We start from the raw sequence: 24497 nt of genomic DNA, 5'->3' as shown, positions 1-24497 counted from the left end.
CCTCCTCCAGGGGATCTTCCTGACCCAGGGATGGAACCAACGTTTCCTGCGTCTCCTGCATTGGTAGGCAGATTCTTCAGCTTCTGAGCCCCGAGGGAAACCCATTGTTAAATATTAAAATATTTATCTATTTATTATTAAATATTATGTGTTGTGATTACAGGGTTTGGGGGCGCCAGAGGCCAGCGTCTTGGTTGCGTTACTCGAGTCGTCACACTGCCTCTCCTCCTTGTCACCCACTCCCGGAGCCTGAGGCTGGAAACCTGAAGGTTTCTCCCAGGTGGCGATCTGGGAGATCGGCGGAGGTAAGGCAGCGGTGGTGGCGATCAGGCCAAGGAGCACGTCTGTCCGACGACGACAGGAGGACTCGCCCCGCCCCCATCCGTCTGCCCCCGTACTCCTGGGCACACCCGTCCCGAGACACACCCGGCGGGCGCGCCCTCCGCCTGCCTAGGACCACCCGGTGCAGCGCGGACCCCGGCCTGCCTCGGGCCACCTGGCGGAGCGCGCCCTCGCCGGCCCGCCCTGCCCTGCCAGGCGTCCCGCCGGCCAATGGCGAAGCGGCCCCCGCGGAGTCCCGCCGCGCGGCCAATGGGAGCGCGGCATGCAAATGAGCAGGTGCGGTGGCGGCCGGCCGGTCAAGGCGGCGGCGGCCGCGGGCTGCCAGAGGCGCGCCGGGCAGTCGCCGAGCCAGCCGCGAGCTCCGCTCTCCCGCCATGGCCCCCGCTCCGCCCCCCGCCGCCTGCTTCTCCGCCGCCGAGGTCCAGCGGCGCCTGGCGGCCGGCGCCTGCTGGGTCCGCCGCGGGGCCCGCCTCTACGACCTCACCGGCTTCGTGCGGCAGCACCCGGGAGGCGAGCAGCTGCTGTGGGCGCGCGCGGGTCAGGACGTGAGCGCCGACCTGGACGGGCCGCCGCACCGGCACTCGGACAACGCGCGCCGCTGGCTGGAGCAGTACTACGTGGGCGACCTGCAAGGAGATCCCCAGGTACAGGCAGGCGGTGGTCCCGCACCCCTGGTTCCTCCCCCCCCCCCCCCCACCGGGGCACCGCTGCCCGCGAGCCCCTTGCACCTGCGCTCCAGGAGGGCCCACGGTGACAGCCACCTCCTTCTCTCCTGGTAACAAGCCCTGCCCGCCACCGCTGGCTCCCCAGCCAGGAATCTGCCCTTCCTTTCCAGCACTTCCCCTGACCCTCTGCTGTCTGCTACTTCCCCGCCTCCCAAGGTATCTCCTGCTTCCTGCTGGTTCCTGCTGCAGCCTCTGGCCATCTGACGTCTTGGGTCACTTTTTCCCTCCCAGCCCCTCACACACCCAATCTTTCCTTCCTGTTCCCTTATCAGCCTCTCCTCTTCATTTCTGTTTGAATAATAGCTTCCAGGCTCACCTTACTCCTGCATCCGAAAGGCGCAGACTGGTCACCCTTCTCAGTTAGTTAGGATTTCCCTGTGCCACCCTTGTCCTGCGCCAGGGCTTCCCTGGCCGAGTGGAAAAGTTGGGGTAGTATCTTAGACGGCCTGTGTCCTCCCGCCCTTCAGATCTCCCTTCGTTTCGTGCCCTGCGTACTGGCCTGGGTGTCATCTCCATTGTAGGATGTGGAAACTGAGGCCCAAAGAGACACTATAGTAGTTCGAGGTCAGTTTGTGATCTGAGGGAGTCTGAGCTAGATAGTAGAAAAGTCAAGTGTGTCTGATTCCAAAATCAGTACGCTGTCCATTCCAAGGACCTTTGGGTGTGGGAGATGATGTTATCTATTGGGCTCCAGGTAGGCCTGGGCCGGAGGCAAACTGACTCTTCAGGCCTTCCCCAGGCCCAGCTGTAGGACTGGGGACGGTGGGGCCATCATGCTTGAACATAAACCAACAGTTGTTCCCTGCTTCTAGCTCTTCGTTCAAGACGGTCCCAGCAAATGCTTTCAGGTCTTTGGATGAAAGGACTTGACTCTCACTGTTCCAGGTGCCTTTTCACTGAATCATCCTGCCCAGTTCTTTCACCACTGATTCACTCACTCACTTGATGTGTTAATGATTGGCAGCACTGAGCTAGGCGCTGATACCAATGGACTGAGGGGCCAATCGACAAAACAATATGGTTTCATTCATGGACCTAACACGCTATAGTAATTCTTCAGTTGCCTGGTGCTGTCAGAGTATGAATCAGGGAGAACTTTCTGGAGAAAGTGCTGTTTACGCTGGGAGCTAATCAGTGGATACCTGACTTCAGCCAGGTGGAGTGTGGTGAGAACAACACTCCAGACAGAGGAAACAGAGTACCTGGAGGCTCTGAAGGGTGAGGACTTGGCAGAGTCAAGGGACAGAAATAAATCCAATGTGACCAGAAGCTGGTGGGCAAGGAGAGGGAAATGGAAGGAGGCCGGAGATCAGCCAGGCAGCTGTGGTCAGGATTTGGGGCATGATTCTAAGAACAACCAGAAGCCAGGGAACAGATTCAAGCAGGGATGTGGCATGGTCAGAGTTGCATCTTTGGAAGAGCATCCTGGCTGCAATGATGAGAAGGAGTGGAGGGAGCCAAGGTGGGTGTGTGGAGACCAGGCAAGAGGCTACCCTGCAGCCCAAGTGAGAGGTAACGATGGTGGCTTTGACCAAGAAGAGGGGAAGGTTGAATTTGGGAGACTTTATAGGTAAAATGACAGGACTCACTATTCTGCAGCAGGAGCCCAGTTTAATCTTGGAAGCTGACATTTGGTGTCAGGTCATGCCGAAGGGGTTTAGCTGTAGGTATAACCGAAGCTGAGTGCAGGAAATGAGAGGCAGAGGCCAGAATACTAGAGACTTCCAGGCATGTGATGGGTTATGGAGGGCATCCTATTTTGTAACTGTAACCTATAACAGGAGCCTAGGGTGTGACCTCTCCTCCCAGCACCATCCAGAGTATCTCTCCTAAGATGGCTTCACCTCCCGGCTCTGCTAGCCACCCAGCACTGTGGTTTGATTGGGCTTTGTTTTGCTTTGCTTCCCTCATAGCTCAGTTGGTAAAGAATCTGCCTGCAGTGCAGGAGACCCTGGTTCAAGTTCTGGGTCAGGAAGATCCCCTGGAGAAGGGATAGGCTACCCACTCCAGTGTTCTTGGGCTTCCCTCGTGGCTCAGCTGGTAAAGAACCCGCTCGCAATGCGGGAGACCTGGGTTCAATCGCTGGGTTGGAAAGATCCCCTGGAGAAGGGAAAGGCTACCCACTCCAGTATTCTGGCCTGGAGAATTCCATGGACTGTATGGTCTGTGGGGTCGCAAAGAGTTGGACACGACTGAGCGACTTTGACTTTCACTTGCTTTGCTTTACCTGATCTTCAGAGAATACTGAGTCTCAATTTGCTTCCTATGCCTGCCCTCACCTAGAGTCCCAGTGTGGCCGTGTCTCAGGTGTCCTTATAACTGGGCTCCCACCTGAGGATATGGGGGAGAAAACTAACATCATACGTACAAACCCATGGCCCATACTTGACCTATGACCATAATCACCCAATACTCCAGTTGCTCGTCAGCTTCTGTCTGCAGATTTCTATTCTGGAAACAAGTGCAGGGTTGTCTTTATATTGAGGAGGAGAGGTAGCCAGAGGAGAAATCTAGAGAAGCTGTCCTGCCAGAGAGAAGCCCTCCTTGTAAGGCCTGAACACAGAGAAGACACTTGTGTTCTTCTCTCTGGTTAAGCTCTCCGAGCAGCCCCTATGCTGCCCTCTCCACCTCTCTCCTCTCCTCGGACTTGACCAGGGACGCTGACACCTGTTGAGGCTAGAACCCGGCTCCTGTAACGTGAGGACAAGGAGGGGCCTTGACAGGGAAGGGGAGTATCATGAACCTGCTCTGTTCTTTGGGGTCATTTCTGAGTGTTGCCCATCGTTAGAATCCTTCTTCCCAAGTGTAGTCCTTGGAGAGGAGCCTGCTGGATGGAGCTCTGCCATGAAATTGCAGGGACAAGACTCAGCCCCATTGGTTTCCCCTGTTCCCCACTTTACCACACCCCCTCTGTATACACACTTACACACACATTCATTCACACTCACAGGAAGGCACACACACGTGAAACAAGTCAGACTTGTTTAAGCCAACATACTATGGGATGAGGCAAGGTTTGTTATAGCCTTGGACTTGAGGAGGAGGTGAATCAGTGATGGCTCAGCAGGGAAGTTGGCCCTTTTCTCAGCCGGGCGCTCTGGGCTCCTCACTCCAAGCTTAGGTAAGAGTGACTCACATTGTTAGGGGGTGTGAAGCCCATTGATTGAGCTGCAACCGCCTTTTTTTTTTTTTTTTTTTAAAGAAATAAAGAAATGACCTCCTAAGGCCATGGATAGTGTGTTTCCCAGACGTAGGCCATCCATGAATCAGTGTCCCAGTTTTTTTTTCAAATTGGCATAGGACTTGAACTGTTTAATGTTTATCTGTAAGTAGACTCACTATCTATTTTACCACTTACTTGCCCTAGGGATCATTACCAGTGAAATCACAGATTTTACATGCACGTTGAAAATAGAGCTGTTAAAATAAATGCTCATCCTCCCATCCCCTAAAATCCTGAGCACCATCAGTGGAGTGAGTATCACACTTTGGAAGACACCTAAAGCAGAGCTTCTTAACCCTGGTGATCTGTAGAGTATTTTCTGAGATTGATAGAAGAGATGAAATTATGTGTAAAAACGCATGGTTGTGCATTTTTCTGGTGCGAGAGCTACCATCACAGTCCAACCAGAATCCTTCCCTCACTCCAGACCTGCCACGATGAGGAAAATAACTCTGAAAGGGCAGACCATACTCCCCCCGCCATCTCACACCGCTAGACCTCAAGAATGCTTCTTGTGGGCAGACATCTAAGCTTGCCCCTGGAGAAAAGCCCTGTTGGAGGAGACTCTGGAGGAAGGCAAGCCCTGACTCCCAGCCCCTGCTGTTGGGCTAACCCTGCTTTCTGAATGTCTCTGGGTGTCGTGTCCTAGTCCCACAAGGCATACCTATCTCTGAGTGGCCGAGAAATCCACAGATTCTGCCACGTGTGCTTCTGCCAGGCTCTGAGGGTCCGGCCGTGCACAGGTTCAGAGCTTGAGTAATTAAGGAGGAGATCTAAGTGCAGGAAGACTCAGGGTTTCCACCCCACCCCAGGCTCCGGAACAGCTTGAGCATAGCGCAGCTTGGAGCGCCGGTCTGAGCTGAGAGTTCAGATAAAAGCCGGTGCTTGGGGAACTTGCCAAACTGCCCCCACCTGCAGAGCAGAGTGGACATGACAAGTCTGCTGACTCACGGGGGTCAAGATCTGCTTAGCCTACAGGAGGGCCCCTAAATGGGCCTGCCTGGCCCATCAGCAGCTACCATCCTTTGCTACTTGCCAGGGCCTTGTGGTGGCAGGTGGGCTTTACCTGGAGGATGAAGCTAGGGCCAGCTGAGAGAGAGCCAGGGACCCAAGTCATTGTGGTTCCATGTGACATGGGGTAAACACAGGCTCCAAGATTGCTCCCTGATGTCACCCCGGAATTCAGAGAAGGGGCTTCGAGACCTAAATTAAGGGGAAGGTTGAAATTAGGACTTCCCTTCTGGCTCAGCTGGTAAAGAATCCGCCTGCAATGCAGGAGACCTGGGTTTGATTCCTGGGTTTGAGACCTGGGTTGGGAAGATCCCCTGGAGAAGGAAAAGGCTACCCTCTCCAGGATTCTGGCCTGGAGAACTCCATGGACTGCATAGTCCATGGAGTCACAAAGAGTCAGACACAACTGAATGACTTTCACTGTCGCTGGAAGTTAGGACTCTATGGGGGAAATAAAAAGAAACAGACAGGAATCCCAGAAACACCTGAGAGCAATCATTTCTGGAAACATTCCCAGCAGAGAACCAAAACTGACGCCTGAGCAGCATCCGTCATCTTCACTTTCTTTATTATTTATCCTAAGACACACACTCACCATTGGTCCATACGTTGCCTTCCATTCATTTAGACAAGTAGTGAGCATCCTGTTCTCTCTGAACCCACCGTGGTACTGAAAGTGCCCTCGTCAGGGTCATCGGGACCTTCCCCTGGCTAAACCTGATGGTCAGTTCTCACCTGGCCTGACAGAACTCTGACATGGCGATCACTGCCCTGTTCTTGATAGGCTGTGTTCACCTGGCTTCTGGATACCTCGCTCCCTTAGCTTTCGACCTGCATTTATTTTCTTTTGCTGCTGTAACAAATTGCCACAAACTCAGTGCGGTAAAGCAACACATACATGTTCTCTTCTGATTCTGCAGTCAAAAGTGAGAAATGAATTGGCAGGGCAGCCTTCCTTCTGGAGGCTCTAGGGGAGAATTTGCTTCCCCCCTCTTCGAGCTTTTAGAGGCTGCCCACGTTCCCTGGCTCCTGGCCCCAGCCACCAGCCACGTTGCTCTCTCCTCTGCTCGTCTCTCGCTTCTCGTTCTTGGCCTCTGACCCTCCTGCTTCCATCTCTCGCTTGTAAGGAACCTTGTGGTTACGCGGTGCCCCTCACTCCCACACACACACCGGACAATCCAGGATCATCTCGTCACAAAGTCTTGAGTTTAACCACCCTGCACAGGCCTCCACGCCATGTGAGGTCACATAGTCATGGGCTCCAGGTGTGGGGATGTAGATTTTGGAGGGAGTGCCTTATCCCACCTGCTTCACCCTCAGTCTCCACCGCGGGTTCCTCTTGTTCCTCGTTTCCCAGAACAGTGCATAGAGCTTAAATGGAGCCACACAGTGGCGTGCCCCGCGATACAGCTTTCTCACTCAGCGCTACAGCTGGGAGATGGCCTGTGTTGCACTGCTGACTCCATTCGCTGCTCTGTCCTAAAGCATCCAGAGGCTCTAGGAGGGAGCGGGGGGTAAAGCAGGCTGGTGGCTGGGGCAGACCCTTGCTCGTCCTCACGGGCCTTCGGAGTCTTCCTTTCAGACGTCTGCCCACTGTTCTCCTGCCACGGCCAGAGCCTCGGTACGCTCATTACTGCAGCAGTCCCCTGGGCAGGTCTCTCCCTGCCAGCACTCCCCGCAGCCCACGGCCTGTGAAGCTCTCCGAAGAGCACGTGGTTATATTACAGTGGGATTCCTAAATCTTCAGTGGCTCCCAATTGCTTCCTCCAGGGCTCCACGCCCGGAAAACTTAGTCGAATTTGGAGCTAACTCAGGTAACGACCCACTCTACTCCTTCAGTCTCCTTCCTTTCCCATCTAGGGCTGGGTTTTTCCTTCTCGCACACTCACATGGCACTTGGCCTCTACCTACAGTACAGCATTCAAAATGTTCTTCCCTGTTCACTGTGCTCACTACATGTCTTATCTTCTCGACTAAATTGTAAACTCTCTGAAGACTGCAATTGCCTGACTCACCTGGCTTTCCCTGGGAGACACTAGCACACTGGTGCCTGCCAACAGGAAGCAATAAACGTCTGAATGAATGAATGAAGGAGCTGCTGAGAGCAAGCACAGCTCTCGATCGGCGTTTCCAAGTGCCGAGATACGTGCCAAATTGAAAAGGGAAGTGGTGATAGCAGCACACACAAGATGCTTCAGGTAGTGAGATGTGGAGACGCAAACAAACCTCTTTCCAGTTTCTTCTTTGTTAGCTGCAAGGATTGTGAGCTGATGGAAAGTATGGAGGACCATCAGGTGAGCCCCTCATTTCTGCCTTTGCCCTCAGTTTTTCATCAGCCAGGAGGAGTTGGCAAAACATCTTCCACATGAGGCTACTGCAGTTCACCCCTACCCTGAGTCCCTGGCAAGGGTAGAAGTAAAAGTAACCGTAGGAAATGCTGATCGAGAGCCCTGCTTGCTCTCAGTGCTGCGACTTGTAATCCTGTGTCTGTAAGTGTCTGGATGATGTGTGGAGGTAGAACCCAGGTTCCTGGGTTTCCAGTTCGGTTGACTCTTTCCTGTGTCTTTTCATGCAAAACTCTCTGAAGCGTGCCATCTCCGAACTGTGATTCTCAATTGTCTCTAATTGCTGCTCATCTAAAATGGGCAGAAAATTCTGACAACCTCTCTTCCCGCCTGCTCTTGCCCTCTGATGGAAACCAAGCTCAGTCATAATAGTAAGGTTGGAGAATACCAAACCTGATGCTAGCAAGAGCTCTAAAGTTATCATTGAGACGCAGAAACCTCATACTCAGGATTTGTTGTTGTGAAGCCTTGCCCTAAAACACAGTTATTCAAATGCATTGTTTCTTTATTGCAATACTATATTGCAAGGTGTTAAAACAGCAATACCAAATAAGCAAATTTGGGGGGACTTGTTTCAACATATTTGACCTGCGATGTGTACAGAATGTCTTAAGGTCCTGTCAGAAGAAAGCTAGTAGCCAAAAACTCCACTGATGCAACGTGACTACACTTAAAAGTGAACCATGCAATCTACATCAAGCGTGGTTGATAATTACCTAAGTGGATTGGTCACACTTTCACCTTTAAAACAGATAGAATTTAAAGGGAATAGTTCTGCACACTCTTACATGCTCAGCAGAACCTTCTTCACGTTGTTTAGCATTGTGCAGTGCTCACATTTCCCTCTGGAAAATGGAATTGGTGATTTTAGTAATGGCTAGTTTTGTTTTATAATTTCTGAATGTTAGTAGTCCATAATAACCCACTTAATTGCTAATAAATAGCCCCTGCTACTGCTAAGTCACTTCAGTCATGTCCGACTGTGTGACCCCATAGACAGCAGCCCACCAGGCTCCCCCGTCCCTGGGATTCTCCAGGCAAGAACACCAGAGTGGGTTGCCATTTCCTTCTCCAATGCATGAAAGTGAAAAGTGAAAGTGAAGTCACTCAGTCGTGTCCGACTCTTGGCGACCCCATGGACTGCAGCCTTCCAGGCTCCTCCGTCCATGGGATTTTCCAGGCAAGAGTACTGGAGTGGGGTGCCATTGCCTTCTCCAATAAATAGCCCCTAGTCTTGTGTAATAATGAACTTCTATGAAACAAGATCATTTACCCACAAAAATCTAAGAAAGATCCCACATTTTTAAGTCAAGTTAAGGCCCACACTTTGAGACCGACTGCCATGGAGAAATAAGGAGCAGTTAGATTTGGCTGAATAAATACAGCATCCATGACCCCAAATTAGGGACCAGAGCAGACCAGCCTGATTTAGTAGTTGCTTCCCCTCATGCCAGGCAGGATCCTTTGGGGGACTTCTCTGCTGGTCCAGTGATTAAGAATCCACCTGCCAATGCAGGGATCATGGGTTCGATTCCTGGTCAAGGAAGATTCCGCATGCGGCAGAGCAGCTAAGCCCGTAGGTCATAACTCTTGAAGCCTGCGTTCCTAGAGCCCATGCTCCACAGCAAGAGAAGCCAGTGCGATGAGAAGCCGAAGCACTGCAGTAAAGAGGGGCCCCGCTCCCCGCAGCTAGAGAGAGCCCGAACGCAGCAATAAAGACCCAGCACTGCCCAGATAATGAACAATAAATAACTAATTTTTATTTTAAAAAGAGCTTTAGAGTGGCAAGTATAACAGCTTACGCAGGGTGGAGACGGTGTGCCATAAAAAATTCAGGTGTTCCTTGAAGCTGAGAGGGAAGGTCTTTGACTCTTAGGATTAAAGGTCTTGTAAAGGGAATCTACTTTAAATGAAGACCAAAATTTCATAGAAAATGGACCACGGGGAGAAGAAAATTGATTATCTTTAAAAATGAAACGGAAAAGGTGTGGAGGAAAGGGAGCCCTCTTACACTGTGGGTGGGAATGCAAACTAGTACAGCCACTATGGAGAACAGTGTGGAGATGCCTTAAAACACTGGAAATAGAACTGCCTTATGACCCAGCAATCCCACTGCTGGGCAGACACACCAAGGAAACCAGAATTGAAAGAGACACGTGTACCCCAGTGTTCATCGCAGCACTGTTTATAATAGTCAGGACATGGAAACAACCTAGATGTCCATCAGCAAATGAATGGATAAGAAAGCTGTGGTACGTATACACATGGAGTATTACTCAGCTATTAAAAAGAATACATTTGAATCAGTTCTAATGAGATGGATGAAACTGGAGCCTATTATACAGAGTGAAATAAGCCAGAAAGAAAAACACCAATGCAGTATACTAATGCATATATGTGGAATTTAGAAAGATGGTAACGATAACCCTGTATGTGAGACAGCAAAAGAGACACAGATGTATAGAACAGTCTTTTGGACTCAGAGGGAGAGGGAGAGGGTGGGATGATTTGGGAGAATCGCATTGAAACATGTATACTATCATGTAAGAAACGAATCGCCAGTCTAGATTCGATGCAGGATACAGGATGTTTGGGGCTGGTGCACTGGGATGGCCCAGAGGGATGGTATGGGGAGGGAGGTGGGAGGGGGTTCAGGATTGGGAACACGTGTACACCCGTGGCGGCTTCATGTTGATGTATGGCAAAACCAATACAATATTGTAAAGTAAAAATAATAATAAATTAAAAAAAATATTTTAGTTTAATCTGACAGCAAGGGAATTCCCCGGCAGTCCAGTGGTTAGGACTCTGTGCTTGTGTTGATCCCTATCCTCACACTAAGATTCTACAAGCCTCCTTGGCAAGGCCAAAAAAAAAAAAAACCTTTCACCAAAATTAGGATTGTGCTTGGCTGCTTATTCTTAAATTGAGCAAATAATGCTTCAAGTAGTGTTGTTTTACATGTGTGGGGTTTTTTTTGACAAAATGTATGAAAGCACAGTGTGACATTCTAAGCTTTGCGTTGACTGTTCACAGCATGATCATAAAGAAGGTCATTTTAGCAAGAGGATTTAAGGGCTGAGGTCTCTTTTGGTCCTTGGTAAACAAGCGCTCCTCTTTTGAAGGGCTTCATCCTTTGTCGACTGCCTGTGTTTCAGTGTTAAACAGCCTACGTTTGCCAGACCCTTATTTGACTGTGGAATTGCAACTAAAACAGTTTTCTCTCACTTTCATTGACTTTCATTGGATTCATGAAATTTTACGAGTTTTTGCGTTGATTTTGAATTTTCCCTTGGCAGTCAGGTTTCATTTTATTACGTTGTATATTGTCAGACAGTAGTAACCTCAGCCATCAGCTTGTCCCTCCTTTTCTCTATTGTCATAATTACCTGTGAACATAGTTCATACACAAACTTAAATGACTGAAAGGAATGTGCAAAAAAAATTGGGTGCCCCTCCCAACCTAGTCCCTGTGTGAACACTGTCAACAGTTTCTGGTGACCTCAGAGAAGCACATTCATTATTCTTTCTATTTCCCATGTGAAGGAGTTGTATGGTCAGGCTCCTTGGCAACTTGCTGCTTTCCTTTTTAACCTAATGATGTATTTTGTACTTCCTTCCACATCAGCCATGAAAGTTTTCTTCATTCAAGAACGTGGGCTCTCTTTCCATGTCTTTGAACCCTTTTTTATTTCCTTTATTAATGTTTTATAGTTTTCAGCATATACGTCTTTCCTTGGTCAGGTTTATTCCTGGGCTTTGTTGGGGAGTGGTGCAATCTTAAAAAAGAATGGCCTTTTACATTCCCTTTCTGAGATTCCATTGTTAATGTAAAAAAAATATAATCAACTTCTGAATGTTAATCTTGTATCCTGTTACTTTGCTGAATTCATTTATTAGCTTTTGTGTGGAGTCCTTAGGGTTTTCTGTATAGAGTGACAATTTTACCGCTTCTTTTCCAATTTGGATTCGTTTCATTTTTTTCCTTCTCTGATTGCTGTGGCTAGGACTTCCTATACTGTGTTGAATATAAATGGTGAGGGTCTGCATTCTTGTCTTGTTCCAGATTTTAGCAGGAAGCCTTTCAGCTTTTTTTCACTGTTGAGTATTGTGTTTGCTATGGGTTTGTCATAAGTGGCTTTTATTATATTGTGATATGTTACCTCTTTGCCCACTTTGATATGAGTTTTTATCATGAATGGATACTGAATTTTGTCGAATGCTTTTTCTATATTTATTGAGATGATCATGTGATTTTTGACTTTGTTTGTGTGGTATACTACATTGATGACTTGCATATGTTGAACCATCCTTGTGAACTTGGGAAGAATTCCACTCAGTTGTGGGGTATATTTTTTATGTGTTGTTGGATTCAGTTTGCTAATATTTTGTTGAGAATCTTTGCATCAATATTCATCGAAGACACTGGTCTGTAACTTTCTTGGTGGTGACTTTGCTTGCTTTTGGTATCAGGGTTATAGTGGCTTAATAGAATGCCTGTGGGAGTGTTTCCTCCTCTTCAGCTGTTTAGAAGAGCTTGAGAAGAATCGATGTAAGTTCTTCTTTGTATGTTTGGTAGATTCTCCTGTGAAGCCATCTGGTCCTGGACTTTCGTTTGTAGGGAGTTTTAAAATTATAGATTCTATTTCACTTTTAGTGATTGATCTGTTCAAATTACCTATTTCTTCTTGATTCAGTTTTGGTGGGATGTATGTTTCTAGAAAGCTGTTCATTTCTTTTAGGTTGTCAACGTTCTTTCTAGTAGCTGTCCCTATTGATGTTTTTCCCTATTACATCAGTGCTATAAGAAGCGTCCTTACATAATCATTTTGCACACACATGCAAATAAATTTGTGATATAGAATTCTAGATTTGAAATTTCTTTATCAAAATTATATCCATTTTGTATTTTGATGGATATTGCCAAATTGCTTTCTGAAAAGGTTGTACCAGTTTAAATTCCCTCTGAAATCATACACATCCTCACCATAGATGTATATTACCAGTATTTTTAATCTTTGCCAATGGGTAAAAAGACAAATGCTCCCTGTTCAAATTTTCGCTTCTATGAATTACAGGAGAAAGTCTTGTAATGTGTATTGTACACGTTTCTGAATTGTTCACACCTTTTTGGTAAGCTGCCTGTTCAGGTCCTCTGTCCATCTGTGTTGGGTGGTTAATCTTTTCCCTATTAATTTATGTGTGTGTGTGCTCGCTCAGTCGTTTCTAACTCCTCGCGACCTCACAGACTTGTAGCCTGCCAGACTACTCTGTCCATGGAATTTTCCAGGCAAGAATACTGAAGCAGGTTGCCATTTCCTACTTCAGGGGGTCTTCCTGACCCAGGGCTCGAACCTGACCCCTTGTGCCTCTTATGTCTCCTGCACTAGCAGGTGGGTTCTCTGCCACTGCACCACCTGGGAAGCCCTCGTGACTGACCCCACTCTTGACGTGTAAAGCGTATCAGCCTTTACCCATCATGCACGTCACTACTTGTCCTCCAGCTCTCATTTGTCTTTTACCCTGTTTAATGGTTTCTTCCTCCATTTAAACCCTTTTAGCATCGTCATTCTTAGAAAGATCACATCTACTTTATGATTTTATATATAAAAACAAAAATAGTGTCCTATTCATAGTTTTTATCCTTAATGATTCTGTTATTTGTTTGGTTTTGCTTAAATGTTTTATCTACTGGAAATGGGGGAGGGTATTATAAGTGACAAAATAGAGATTATTTTGGGTTCCAAAGTCTCTAAATGACCAACTGGTTTTCCCAGTAGATTTATGGCATAATCTATCTTTTCGCACTAACTAAGGAAAAAAAAAAAAAACCACCTTTCCACACATTAAAATTCAACATTCAAAAAACAAAAATCATGGCATCCAGTCCATCACATCATGGCAAATAGATGGGGGAAAAGTGGAAACAGTGTCTAATTTCATATTCTTGAGATCCAAAATCAATGCAGACGGTGACTGCAGTCATGAAATTAAAAGATGCTTGCTCCTTGGAAAAGCTGTGACAAACCTAGACAGTGTATTAAAAAGCGAAGACATCACTTTGCTGACAAAGATCCATATAGTCAAAGCTTTTCTCGTAGTCATGTATGGATGTGAGAGTTGGATCACAAAGAAGGCTGAGCACCGAAGAATTGATGCTTTCAAACTGTGGTGTTGGAGAAGACTCTTGAGGGTCCCTTAGACAGCAAGGAGATCCAACCAGTCAGTCCTAAAGGAGATCAGTCCTGAGTGCTCATTGGAAGGACTGATGCTAAAGCTGAAGCTTCCAATACTTTGGCCACTGGATTTGAAGAGCCAACTCACTGGAAAAGACCCTGGTGCTGGGAATGATTGAGGGCAAGAGGAGAAAGGGGCAGCAGAGAATACCATCACTGACTCAATGGACATGAGTTTGAGCAAGCTCAGGGAGATAGTGTAGGACAGGGAAGCCTGACGTGCTACAGTTCAAGGGGTCACAAAGAGTTGGACGTGACTTAGTGACTGAATAATCACACAACATTCACATACATGTTTTGGACTATTCTTTTTTTTTTTAAAATTATTTCTTTGGTTGTGCCAGTTCTTAGTTGCAGCATATGTGATCTAGTTCCCTGACCAGGGGTCAAACCTGGGCCCCCTGTGCAGAGTCTTAGCCACTCGACAACCAGAGGAGTTCCATATTTCGGTCTGTTCTTGGACTCTCTTCTATACTAATGGAGTCGCTCATTTTTTAGACTTATTTTAATTGGAGGGTAATTGCTTTACAATGTTGTGCTGGTTACTGCTGCACAGTGACGAGAATCAGCCGCAAGCATGCATATATCCCCTCCCTCCCGCCCCTCTAGATTGTCACAGAGTGCCCGGCTGAGCTCCCTGGAAACCACTCATTTTTTACTATGTTTTCAGCATTCGGTTTTTTCCCCTCTTTGCTCCTCTGTTCTATTCCAGCCAGACTTCTGCTCCCACCTGCTCAAAGGGCAGGCCAAGACCTGAGAAACAGCTCTGGGTCATGTTGCCAGCCTTGGGGGAACACGGTCAAGTCTGACTTTCAGGCGCTTTGGCTGGCCAGCGCACCTGGACCCTGAGGTCGTGTGGCGGGAGCAGGGGAGCGTGGCTCTGAGAAGCCCACACAGGGTGCGGCCACAGTCTGCCCGTCCATGGGGAGGATGTGCACACTGAGTGTGCAGTGCTTGTGAAATGGTAGTGTTTCTGCAGAGATGGGGAGAGATGTGGAGGGAGCGCGTGGAGGCAGCCTTGCCTCCGTGGCGGCGGGTCTGGTGTGTCTTCCAGCCTTGTGTCCCCAGCCTGTGGTCAGAGGAGGGCCATCAGGTCAAGTTCTGCGCGTGCATGGCGGGCGAGGGAGCTCGGAGAGTTGGGGGGACCCAGCGAGGGAGCCCGCGCCTCTCTTGCAAAGCCCTGTAAATCTAAAACTGCACGTCCCTCTGGTCAGGCGAACTGCATACTTATCCCTTCCAGCTTCCTTTCATCAAAATCAAATGAGGCGTTATTAAAAGCAGATTCCTGGGACTTTTCTGGGATGACAGAAGTGTTCCATATCTTGATGTGGGCATTGGCTACAAGAAGGCATATAATTGTCAAGACGTATCGTACAGTACATTTAAGATTGGTGGCTTTTTTCTGTGTGAAATTTATACCCAGTGTTTGTTCTTTCTTTCTGTTTAAGATTTATTCATTTGTTTATTTTTGGCGGCCCTGGGCCCTCGTTGCTGCGTGCAGGCTTTCTCTCGGTGCGGCGAGCAGGGGCTCCTCTCTAGTTGTCCTGCTCTGGCTCTCTCTGTGCTGGCCTCTCTCGTCACGGGGCACAGGCTGTGGGCACCCGGGCTCAGCGTGGAGGCCCAGGGGCTGAGCTGCCCCAGTGCGTGTCGTGGGGGCTTAGCTGTCTTGCAGGCATGTAGAATCTCCCCAGACCAGGGACTGAACCCTTGTCCCCTGCATCGGCAGGTGGATTCTTAACCACTGGGACACCAGGGATGCGCAATGCCCATTTTCTTTTAAATGGAGGCAGATAACTTGCTTCTAAAGATATGACCTCATGATTGTAAGAGTTAGATGTTGGTATGCACCAGACTTTACATGGGACTTCCCCCCCATTATTTTTTTTAAGGTTTCACATATTTTGTTTCATATGTTTTGTTCAGTAAAGAAGAGAAAAATTATGCAACAAATTGTATTTAGCATAGTCAGTCCCAACATTCAGCACAAAAAGAGTTTACAGAGGATAGGAAGTACATTAATAAAAGCCAGTCTTTACCAAAAGAAGACAGAAAATATATTATTGATTCAAAATATTTTACACTTGAATGATAAACTGCAAGAACTTATTTTGGGCACCCACTGATGTAAGAGAAAGGAAAAGAAGAAAAGAATACTTTAGAAGAATTCAATGTCCATTCCCCCACCTTAGTTATTTTACCATTAGTGGTAATTATGTATCAACTAGAGATTAAAAATCCTAGCTCAATTAAAAGCATGAAAACTCTGACAGGTTAAAGGAATTGTGTCTGGTCATTCAAATCTTAATATCAATCATATAAATCTTTTTTTTTTTTTTTTCATACTAGAACTGGGCACATTTGGAGCACACTGAGGGAATGCTGGTTTGGATTTTGTGGTGAGGGCATGACTTTGGAGAAAGACTCTACGAAGCAGGGAGGCTCAGTGTGTGTCCTGTGGGTACAGGAGCGCACCGTGACGCAGGGACTGGGTCTCCAAGAGCCGGGGGGCCGTGAGGTCAGCATGAGGAGGTGCAGGGCCAACGTTTCACTTGGAACACTGCCCACATACTGTGAGGTGCTGCTTGCCCTCTGTCTCCTTCCTCGCTCAGACATAAACAGCGTTACAGAGGTGGAATCACACGGTCGTACAGGCGGACCTGTCAGTGTGCTTTACTTGGTTGCACGTCCCAGATACTGTTGTTTTGTGTTGAAGGTTTCTGGCACCCCTGCCTCAAGCAAGTCTATTGGCACCATTTTCCCAGGGGCGTCTGCTCACTGTGTGTCTCTGTGTCACAGTTTGGTAATTGTTGCAGTATTTCAAACGCTCCTCCAGCAAAAAGATAATAACTCACTGAAGGCCCAGGTGATGGTTAAGATTTTTTAGCACTAAAGGATTTTTTTAATCAAGATATACACAAGGCTTTTAAAAAGAAATAGAATATGAATGGTAGGCTCTAGGTAGTAGGGATACAGGGATTCACAGTAAGATTCTTTCACCTTGGCTGCATGTTTAAATTGTTTCATAATAAAATATTGGAAAAATACTGGTAGTTGCCTCATGGACATCACGCCCAAATTCTTAAAGAATGGGTGGGAGAATTAAACAAGATAACAGCATGTGAATGGTTACATGCAACAAGGCATCAGTTTCTAGTGATGCTGTATTGCTTTCTCAGAGCAGCTCTAGCAGAGTTCCATAGACTGGGCACTGAGAAAAGCAGAAATGTCTTCTCACTGTTCTATATGTGAGAAGTCGGAAATCAAGGAGCTGGCCAGGTTGGCTCCTTCTGGGCCCTCTAAGGGGACTTACCTCTTTCTTAACTTCTGGTGGGACTGACAACCCTTGGTGTTCTTTGCCTTGTCGATACTTCGCTCCAGTCTCTGCCACAGTCTCACACAGGCATTCTTCCTTGTGCCTTATATTTGTGTCCAAATTTCCCCTCATCCTATGAGGACACCAGTCATTCTGGACTTAGAGCCCACCCTCACCCAGTGTGACCTCATCACAACGTGATGAATGCAAAGACACTATTTCCAAATTAAGTCACATTCACCAGGTTCTGCATGGGCGTGAACTTGACATGGGTGGTGTGTGTGCATGCTCAGTCACTTCAGTCGTGTCCAACTCTTTGAGACCCCATGGGCTGTAGCCCGCCAGGCTCCTCTGTCCATGGGATTTTCCAGGCAAGAATACTGGAGTGGGTTGCCATGCCCTCCTCCAGAGGATCTTCCTGACCCAGGGACTGAGCTTGTGTCTCGTGCAGAGAGATACTATTCTTCCCCATACAGATATCTTTAAATAACTTCTGCCACTCAGATAACCTCGATGGAAGTAAATATGATAGGCACTGGAGAATTGTGCTGTATTTCAGAAAAATGGCTCTAGTAGCAATGGAGATTCTGTTTAAGACTCTTGTGAAAAGTTTGATGTTTCATTGAGGTGAAAAAATACAAATACTAAATACAGAAAATTAACATAATTAACAAGGAGATAGATGTGTGTGTATATATATATGTACATACACACACACACACACACACACACACACAAATACACATATACAGGCTTCCATGGTGACTCAGATGGTAAAGAATCTGCCTGCAATGCAGGATACCTGGGTTCGATCCTTGAATCAGGAATATATCCTGGAGCGGGGCATGGCAACCCATTCCAGTATTCTTGCTGGGAAAATCCCATAGACAGAGAAGCCTGGCAGGCTACAGTTCAGGGGATCACAAAGAGTCGAACATGACTGAGCGACTAACACTTTCACTTTAACAAGGAGATAGATGTATGTGTGTGTATGTATATATACGTTTCATATTCTTGGGCCATTCCCCACATCTACAATATCAGAATCGCTGAAGGCAAGACCTCAAAACCTGCACTTTTAACAAGCTCCCTGTGTGCCTCAGAAGCAACATAAACTTTGCAACCCACTGTCCTAGAAGTTTAAGGGCGGAGGGGAAATGGAGAGGGAAGAGCTGGAGTCACTTAAAGTGGCTTGGTGGGCAGGTCTCGTGGGATTACTAAAGTCAGCGTCTCAAGCTCCCAGTAGGGAGCTCAGCGCAGAGCAGCTGTGCGGTGGGTGCTGAACGCGCCGCCCACCCTGTCCCCTTCCAGGAGAGTGGGCACGTCCGGGGACCTGTAACTCTGGTCCAGCTCTGCGTCTTGTCAGCTACCTGACGTCACATGAGTCAGAAAACTCTCCCGGCCTTTATTTCCCTGTTCTTTGCCCCACTGCAGGATTTTGTGCGGCTACAGTGAGATCATGTGAGCTCAGTAAAATGGAGCATGGAGATCAACTGACGTGGGATGATCATGAGCCCTTTCAGCCAGCTTCCACTAAGAAAGGCAGGATCCTCTTAGGCAGTGAGGAACGCGTGGTTTTAGAGTCTAAGTTGCTATGTGCTCAGACTCTCTTGGGTCAGGCCACTTGCCCCCTGTGGCATGCACGTGGTGACATTCAAGTTTCTCAGGGTTGCCTCTCCCCCAGCGAGGGCAGGTGGGGTCTGCACTGACCTTCTGTCTCTCCAGAACGGAGGCTGCGGCCAGCCCAGTGGTCCCAGGGGCTGGTAGGGCTGCCTCCTTCTCCTTTCTCTGTTCAGCTGCACACATAGTGGTCCTGGTCTCCTCATGCCCCCACTGAGCCTAATGCTGGGGGTAGAAAGACAACTGGTTGCTGTCCTCACAGGGCGTCCCTGCCCATGGAACGAAGGAGGAAGACAGGACACTGAGGGTGGTGGTTAGAGCTGTAACAGAATATTCTTTGGATGGATGTATGAATAGATAGCAAGTAAATTTTAGATCAGGGGGCTGCGACAGAATGACAGCTACAGCTTCTGATGCGAGTGGTCAGGGAAGGCCTCTCTGGGGAGCTGGAATCTGATGGATGAAAAGGAGCTGTCATAAGAACTGGGTAAAAAGCATTCTAGGCAGAGGAACAGCAAGTCCAGGGGCCCTGGGGTATGGCAGGGTTTGAATCCAGAGGGCAGCTCTGGGGTTGCTGGGAGCGTGGCGGGCAGGGGAGAGTGTGGGGTGGGGAGAGAGTGGAGAGGGAGCTGGAGCCTGACCTCAGGGGGGCTCGCTGGTCATTGTGGGGGCTCCGAGTTTACTCTGAGGACGGCGGGCTGCAGGACTGTGAGCGGAACACTGACACGGTCGCTCTGTGGCTTGTTGGAACATTCTGGCTGCCACGTGGGTGGCGGCTTGAAGGGCGTCAAGAACGGAAACAGGAAGAGAGCTAAGAGGCCGTCGCTGTGGTCCAGACGACAGGGAGGAGTGCCCTGGGCTGCTCAGCCACGGGTGGGAAGAAGCGCATAGGAATGTCTTGGAGGTGAAACCAGTAGAACCTCCCGAGGGAGTAAATGCTGGGAGTGAGGGAAAGAGAGGAGTTGAGGGCAACGTCATGGTTTTGACCTGAGCAGTTAGGCACTTTCATGTGTGGGAATGATGAATACTGGGACGGAGGTCCAGGTTTGGGATGGGGCAGTTAAAGGTCACTGGGGCCCTGTTGGGTGTGAGAGGCCCAGGAAACACCCAGGGAGAGATTTCAAATAGTAGTTGAAGTCTGCTGTTCAGTAAGGTATCCCCGAGGCACGTGTGGCAATTTAATTTTCAATGAAATAAAATAAAAATTCAGGTCCTCAGTCATACTGGGAGAAGGCAGTGGCACCCACTCCAGTACTCTTGCCTGGAAAATCCCATGGATGGAGGAGCCTGGTGGGCTGCAGTCCATGGGCTCGCTGAGGGTCAGACACGACTGAGCGACTTCGCTTTAGGTTTTCACTTTCATGCATTGGAGAAGGAAATGGCAACCCACTCCGGTACTCTTGCCTGGAGAGTCCCAGGGACGGGGGAGCCTGGTGGGCTGCCGTTTATGGGGTCACACAGAGTTGGACATGACTGAAGCGACTTAGCAGCAGTCATACTAGCTACGTTTCAAGTGCTCAGTAGACATGTGTGGCTAGTGGCTACTGTGTTGGACAAGGCGGATCTAGAACATTTCTATCATTGCAGAGAGTTCCTCTGGGCAGCATCGGTCTAAGAGCTGTGGCCCAGAGTCCCAAGGCACTTCTCTCCAGGCTGGTGGCATCCTGACCTGGGGACTCTGCTCCAGGAAGCTGGTGTCCCTGCCTCCTTCACAATCGGCTCCTTCTTGTCTCTCCCTCTGCCTGATCACACCAGGCCGTGTGTTCAGTGATGTCCCCAACACGTGGCCTTGTTGGAGAGGCACTAGCCACACGGAAGGACAAGTTGCCCTGGGGCTGTTCAAGGACCTCACCCCCTGAGGCTGAGCACCATTAGTGTGATGAGTATAAATACGGTGTTTAATGAGCATAAAACTGGGAGTGTAGGCTATCACTCATGAAGAGGCACTAGTTCTAGAGCTCACTGTGTGGACTTGGCTAATTTAAGAAACATGCAGTGGATTTGGAAGTTGTCAGGTCAAATGAGGGTGGAAAAGAGAACAGGTTTAGAGTTAGACAGTCTTGTGTTCTGGAACTAACCGTATTGCTGGAGATGAGCCAGTCAACCTCTGTGTACACCAGCGTCCTCAACTGTAAATGGGGGAAAACTCCATGCCTGGCAGGGAGAGGGGAAATTGCTTGAATCAGTAAAAAGAAGTAATGGGTTTCAGACAGGTCTTGTTATTATTATTGCTTTGCTTACAGAATAGCTCAGTGACTGTTATTGTTTCTGGCAGTATAATCTTTTGCCATTTTGTAAACAGAGGAGAACAGCAGTGTTTTTCTTTCTTAAATTATTAGATTATAAAAGGCACATTTTGCAGTCTTGCCTCTGGGATAGTGATATCTGAGGTTATTTGTAAATCCATGGTCTTGCTTCTCTTTTAATAAAACAGCAAAGTAGTATTTTGAGGTTAATCCTTACAGAAAGGAGTGTTACATCTGAAACTGGTTCTTTATATAAGTTGGGTCAGTGAGCAGATAACATACTTTAGATGGCTAGGTGTGTCTTCCCTGTGGGTAACACATTCTGTCAGCCCACCTGAGGTGCCTCGAGGGCTCGGACTTGAGAGACCACAGTCTAGAAACGTCCTGCTGAATCTACAAAAGGCTGAGCCTCGAGCAGCTTGTCTCCGGTCGTTGCTGATGCTGCTCGTCAGAGCTGGAGCTCCTGGTCCCGCCCATCCGGCCACTACAGGAGAGGCAGGCTTGGCACGGCAGGACCGACCGAGGAGCCGCCTCTTGGTGACTTCCTGGAAATGGTGCCCTCATCTGAGCAGAAGTGATCTGCCTGGATGCAAACGGTCCATGTCAGGACTCGGTAGAGGGTCAAATTAGTAGCCCAGAGACTTGTGGGACACTGTCGTGAGATTGGGGTGGTAATTTAGTACTTTTAATCCACTCTCCCCTTTTCCTGATGTCTTGGAATGCCCACCTATGCTGGCTCCTGCTTCTGGTGACAGGGTTGCTGGGGACGTCATCCAAGGGGGCTCATTTCACAGTTAGGAGCCACGCGGGGTCACAGCGCTGCTGAAACGGACGTGAGGGATGCGTGGAGGCCGGGGCAGTCTTGCCCACAGCCCCAAAGCTCCTGAGTGGAGGCACGAGGCACGCTTCCTACTGCTGCTTATCGCCTCTTCTCCTTTTGTCTTCCCACCGTGAACACTGGGAGAGTGGCCGGCCGAGCTGGTCTCCCTGCAGCGGCGGGGCAGGCAGCCTGTGGCTGTGCTCTGGGGCTTCTGTGGCCTGTCATCTGCCAGGCCTGGTTTCGTTTTGGGTTTTGGGTTTTGTTACGATGTCTTCAGGCTCGGATAGGCCACAGGACCTGGCTTCTGATTTCGACTTCATCACACGGCAGCCTACTGGGGATGGAAGCAAGCAGGTCCTGCCGCCTTCATTTTTGCCCCCAAGTTTCTGGTGACAGAAACAAACTGGCTCCAGGGACGCTCCTCCCTGGGGACCGCGGGGTGGGCTTGTTAACACAGGCTTCTCCCCAGGGACACCCCTTGGTGCACTTGCGGTCCCTCTTCTCCCAGGGCCCGTCTGGCCCACCTGTAGCCCAGGTATCGTGAGACACCTGGACCCCCAGCACCCGTTGGGCCCCCGGGGAGTGGGGCAGAGCTGGACACAGGACCTGGGGCACCATCCCATTTCAGAAAAAGAGTTTTCAGGCCAAGCCCAGGCTGCAGGATAAAAGGCCGTCTGTCTGCCCCGCGGTGCGCAGCCCCGGCCTTCCCAAACAACACCCCTTTATGCGGCTCCCCCGCCCACCGCGCCCCCGCCCGCTGCACACAGCCTCCTTTCAGCGCCTCTGTGGTCGGCTTGTTTGCGTGCCACACACAGTGCAGGCTTTCTGCTGCTCTTCTCTCTGCTCTCCCCCTCATGCACCCTCCAAGCACACCCTCTCTGGGGACAGTCTGGGGCTCGGGCGCAGGCCCGCGGGGCCCACGGCAGGGGCTCACAGCATCCCGGTGAGTCCCCCCTGGCGGGGACACAGTGAGCACGTGGAGGCCGTCAGTGGGGACAGCTGGAAGCAGCTTCCGGGCTGACACTCCCAGCGCCCGTTGGCGAGCCCTTAGATCAGTGACTGGGTCCTCTGTGCCTCAGTTTCCCTCGTGCAGGAACACATCCTCAGGGAGAATTGTGTTGATGGCTGTGAGCCGACAGCCACAGGCGCAGGTGGGACTGGCCCTCGCTGGGGAGTGGGTGCTGATGTTCCGGAAGCCGCACGGCTGCGGTGGGTATGGAGCTGGCCAAGTAGGCCGACGTCTACATCAGAGAGGACTGCAGTCCGCTGGAGCCCCAGGCCAGCCTGCCACCCCAACATAGCGTTCCGCAAGCTGGAGCAAGACCGCTCAGGCCCTGAAGAAGGGGATCACAGCCACCCTGGCTCTACACGGGGCTGTGGGCTGGGGAGGGGGTACCCGAATGCCCACCCTCCAGGGCCATCTGTGTGGGCCACCAGGGGCCTGGCAGAGGGCTGTGCCGATCACAAGGCTCCGGTGTCTGCTGCGGCCTCGGGTCCCATTCCCATGTCTCCTTGAACGCCTCCATCATCTGCTCTCACTCCCTGTGGGACTCATTCTCCTTCTGGGGCCCCGGGTCAAACCCAGGGGAAACTGGTCCAGGCCTTTGATTTGCTTGCTGGTGCTGCTGCAGTGGAGTCCCGCGGACCGGGTGGCTGGGGCAGTAGGAGTTGGCGTGTCAGTTCCGGAGGCCAGAGCTCTGAGGTGTGGTGGGCCGGGCTCCTCGCGAGGGCTGTGAGGGAGACCGTCCCAGGCCGCTCCCTGGCTGCGGCTGGCTGGTTGGCAAGCTTTGGCGGCCTGGGCTTGCAGGTGCTTGGCCCTGACTCTTCACAGGGTGCTCTCCAGGGCGTGTGTCTCTTTCCACATTTCACCTTTCTGTACAGGCACCAGGCATGCTGGGTTAGGGCCCACCCGAATCACTTCATCTTAACGACTTTCAGATGAGGCCACGTTCTGATGTGCTGGGGGTTAGGATGTCAGCACGGGAGTTTGGAGTTGGGCTGGGCGTGGGGAGGACCTGGTCAGGCCTCTCAGGGGAGAGAGACCCTAGAGGCGCATCCTTGGTGCCCGGCCGCGTCTCCCCTGCAGTCGCTTCACCCCCACGAGTTCGTCTCCTTTCCAGGCAAGGAAGAGGGGAAAGAGGGGCGGTGAAAGTCAGAATCCCCCGCCCGCTTCTGCTTCCTGCCCTGCTCTTTTCCTTGGAGCTGATCCGCTCGCCTAGACTGAACGGAGGGTGAGGCCCGGTTGCCATCCACTGAACTTCACAGGGCTCTGCTCCCTCCGGAGCCAGTCTGCCACCAACCCGCTGGGGGCCTTGGCAGAGCTGGGTGGTCGTACTTGGACGCCCCGTGGGTTCCCAGGGAACAGAGGCCTTGCTCTTCCCATCCACACCCATCCTTCCCCGTGGCTCCCCTGGGGCGGGGAGGCTGAGCTCCCCCGGGTGCTGCAGACGGGCAGGCCAAGGGCTGTACTTGTGTTCAGACAGATTGGTTCGGCCCACGTCATTCGTTTTAAATGTGAGGCAGATTTTTAAATTCTGGAGATTACACAGAGAAATCTAGTTTCTCAGCTTTTCTTAGAAATCAGAAGGTCTGAGCACTGGGCCGCATCCTAACCTG

General features: G+C 50.0%; 1 protein-coding gene across 1 annotated transcript in view; it reads left to right on the top strand.

The window, feature by feature from the left end:
- Nucleotides 1-716: 716 nt before the first annotated feature.
- The window catches only part of FA2H (fatty acid 2-hydroxylase), a 53671-nt gene continuing 29890 nt past the window's right edge, over nucleotides 717-24497 (top strand). The window contains exon 1 of the mRNA XM_068991621.1: nucleotides 717-986. Within this exon, the coding sequence (XP_068847722.1) occupies nucleotides 717-986 (270 nt within the window). The remainder of the gene's footprint in view (nucleotides 987-24497) is intronic.

This window comes from Capricornis sumatraensis, chromosome 20 (genome assembly GCF_032405125.1).
Source record: "Capricornis sumatraensis isolate serow.1 chromosome 20, serow.2, whole genome shotgun sequence".
NCBI classification, from domain to species: Eukaryota; Metazoa; Chordata; class Mammalia; order Artiodactyla; family Bovidae; genus Capricornis; species Capricornis sumatraensis.
The sequence above is the reverse complement of the archived record's forward strand: the minus strand, read 5'-3'. Positions and strand labels throughout refer to the sequence as shown.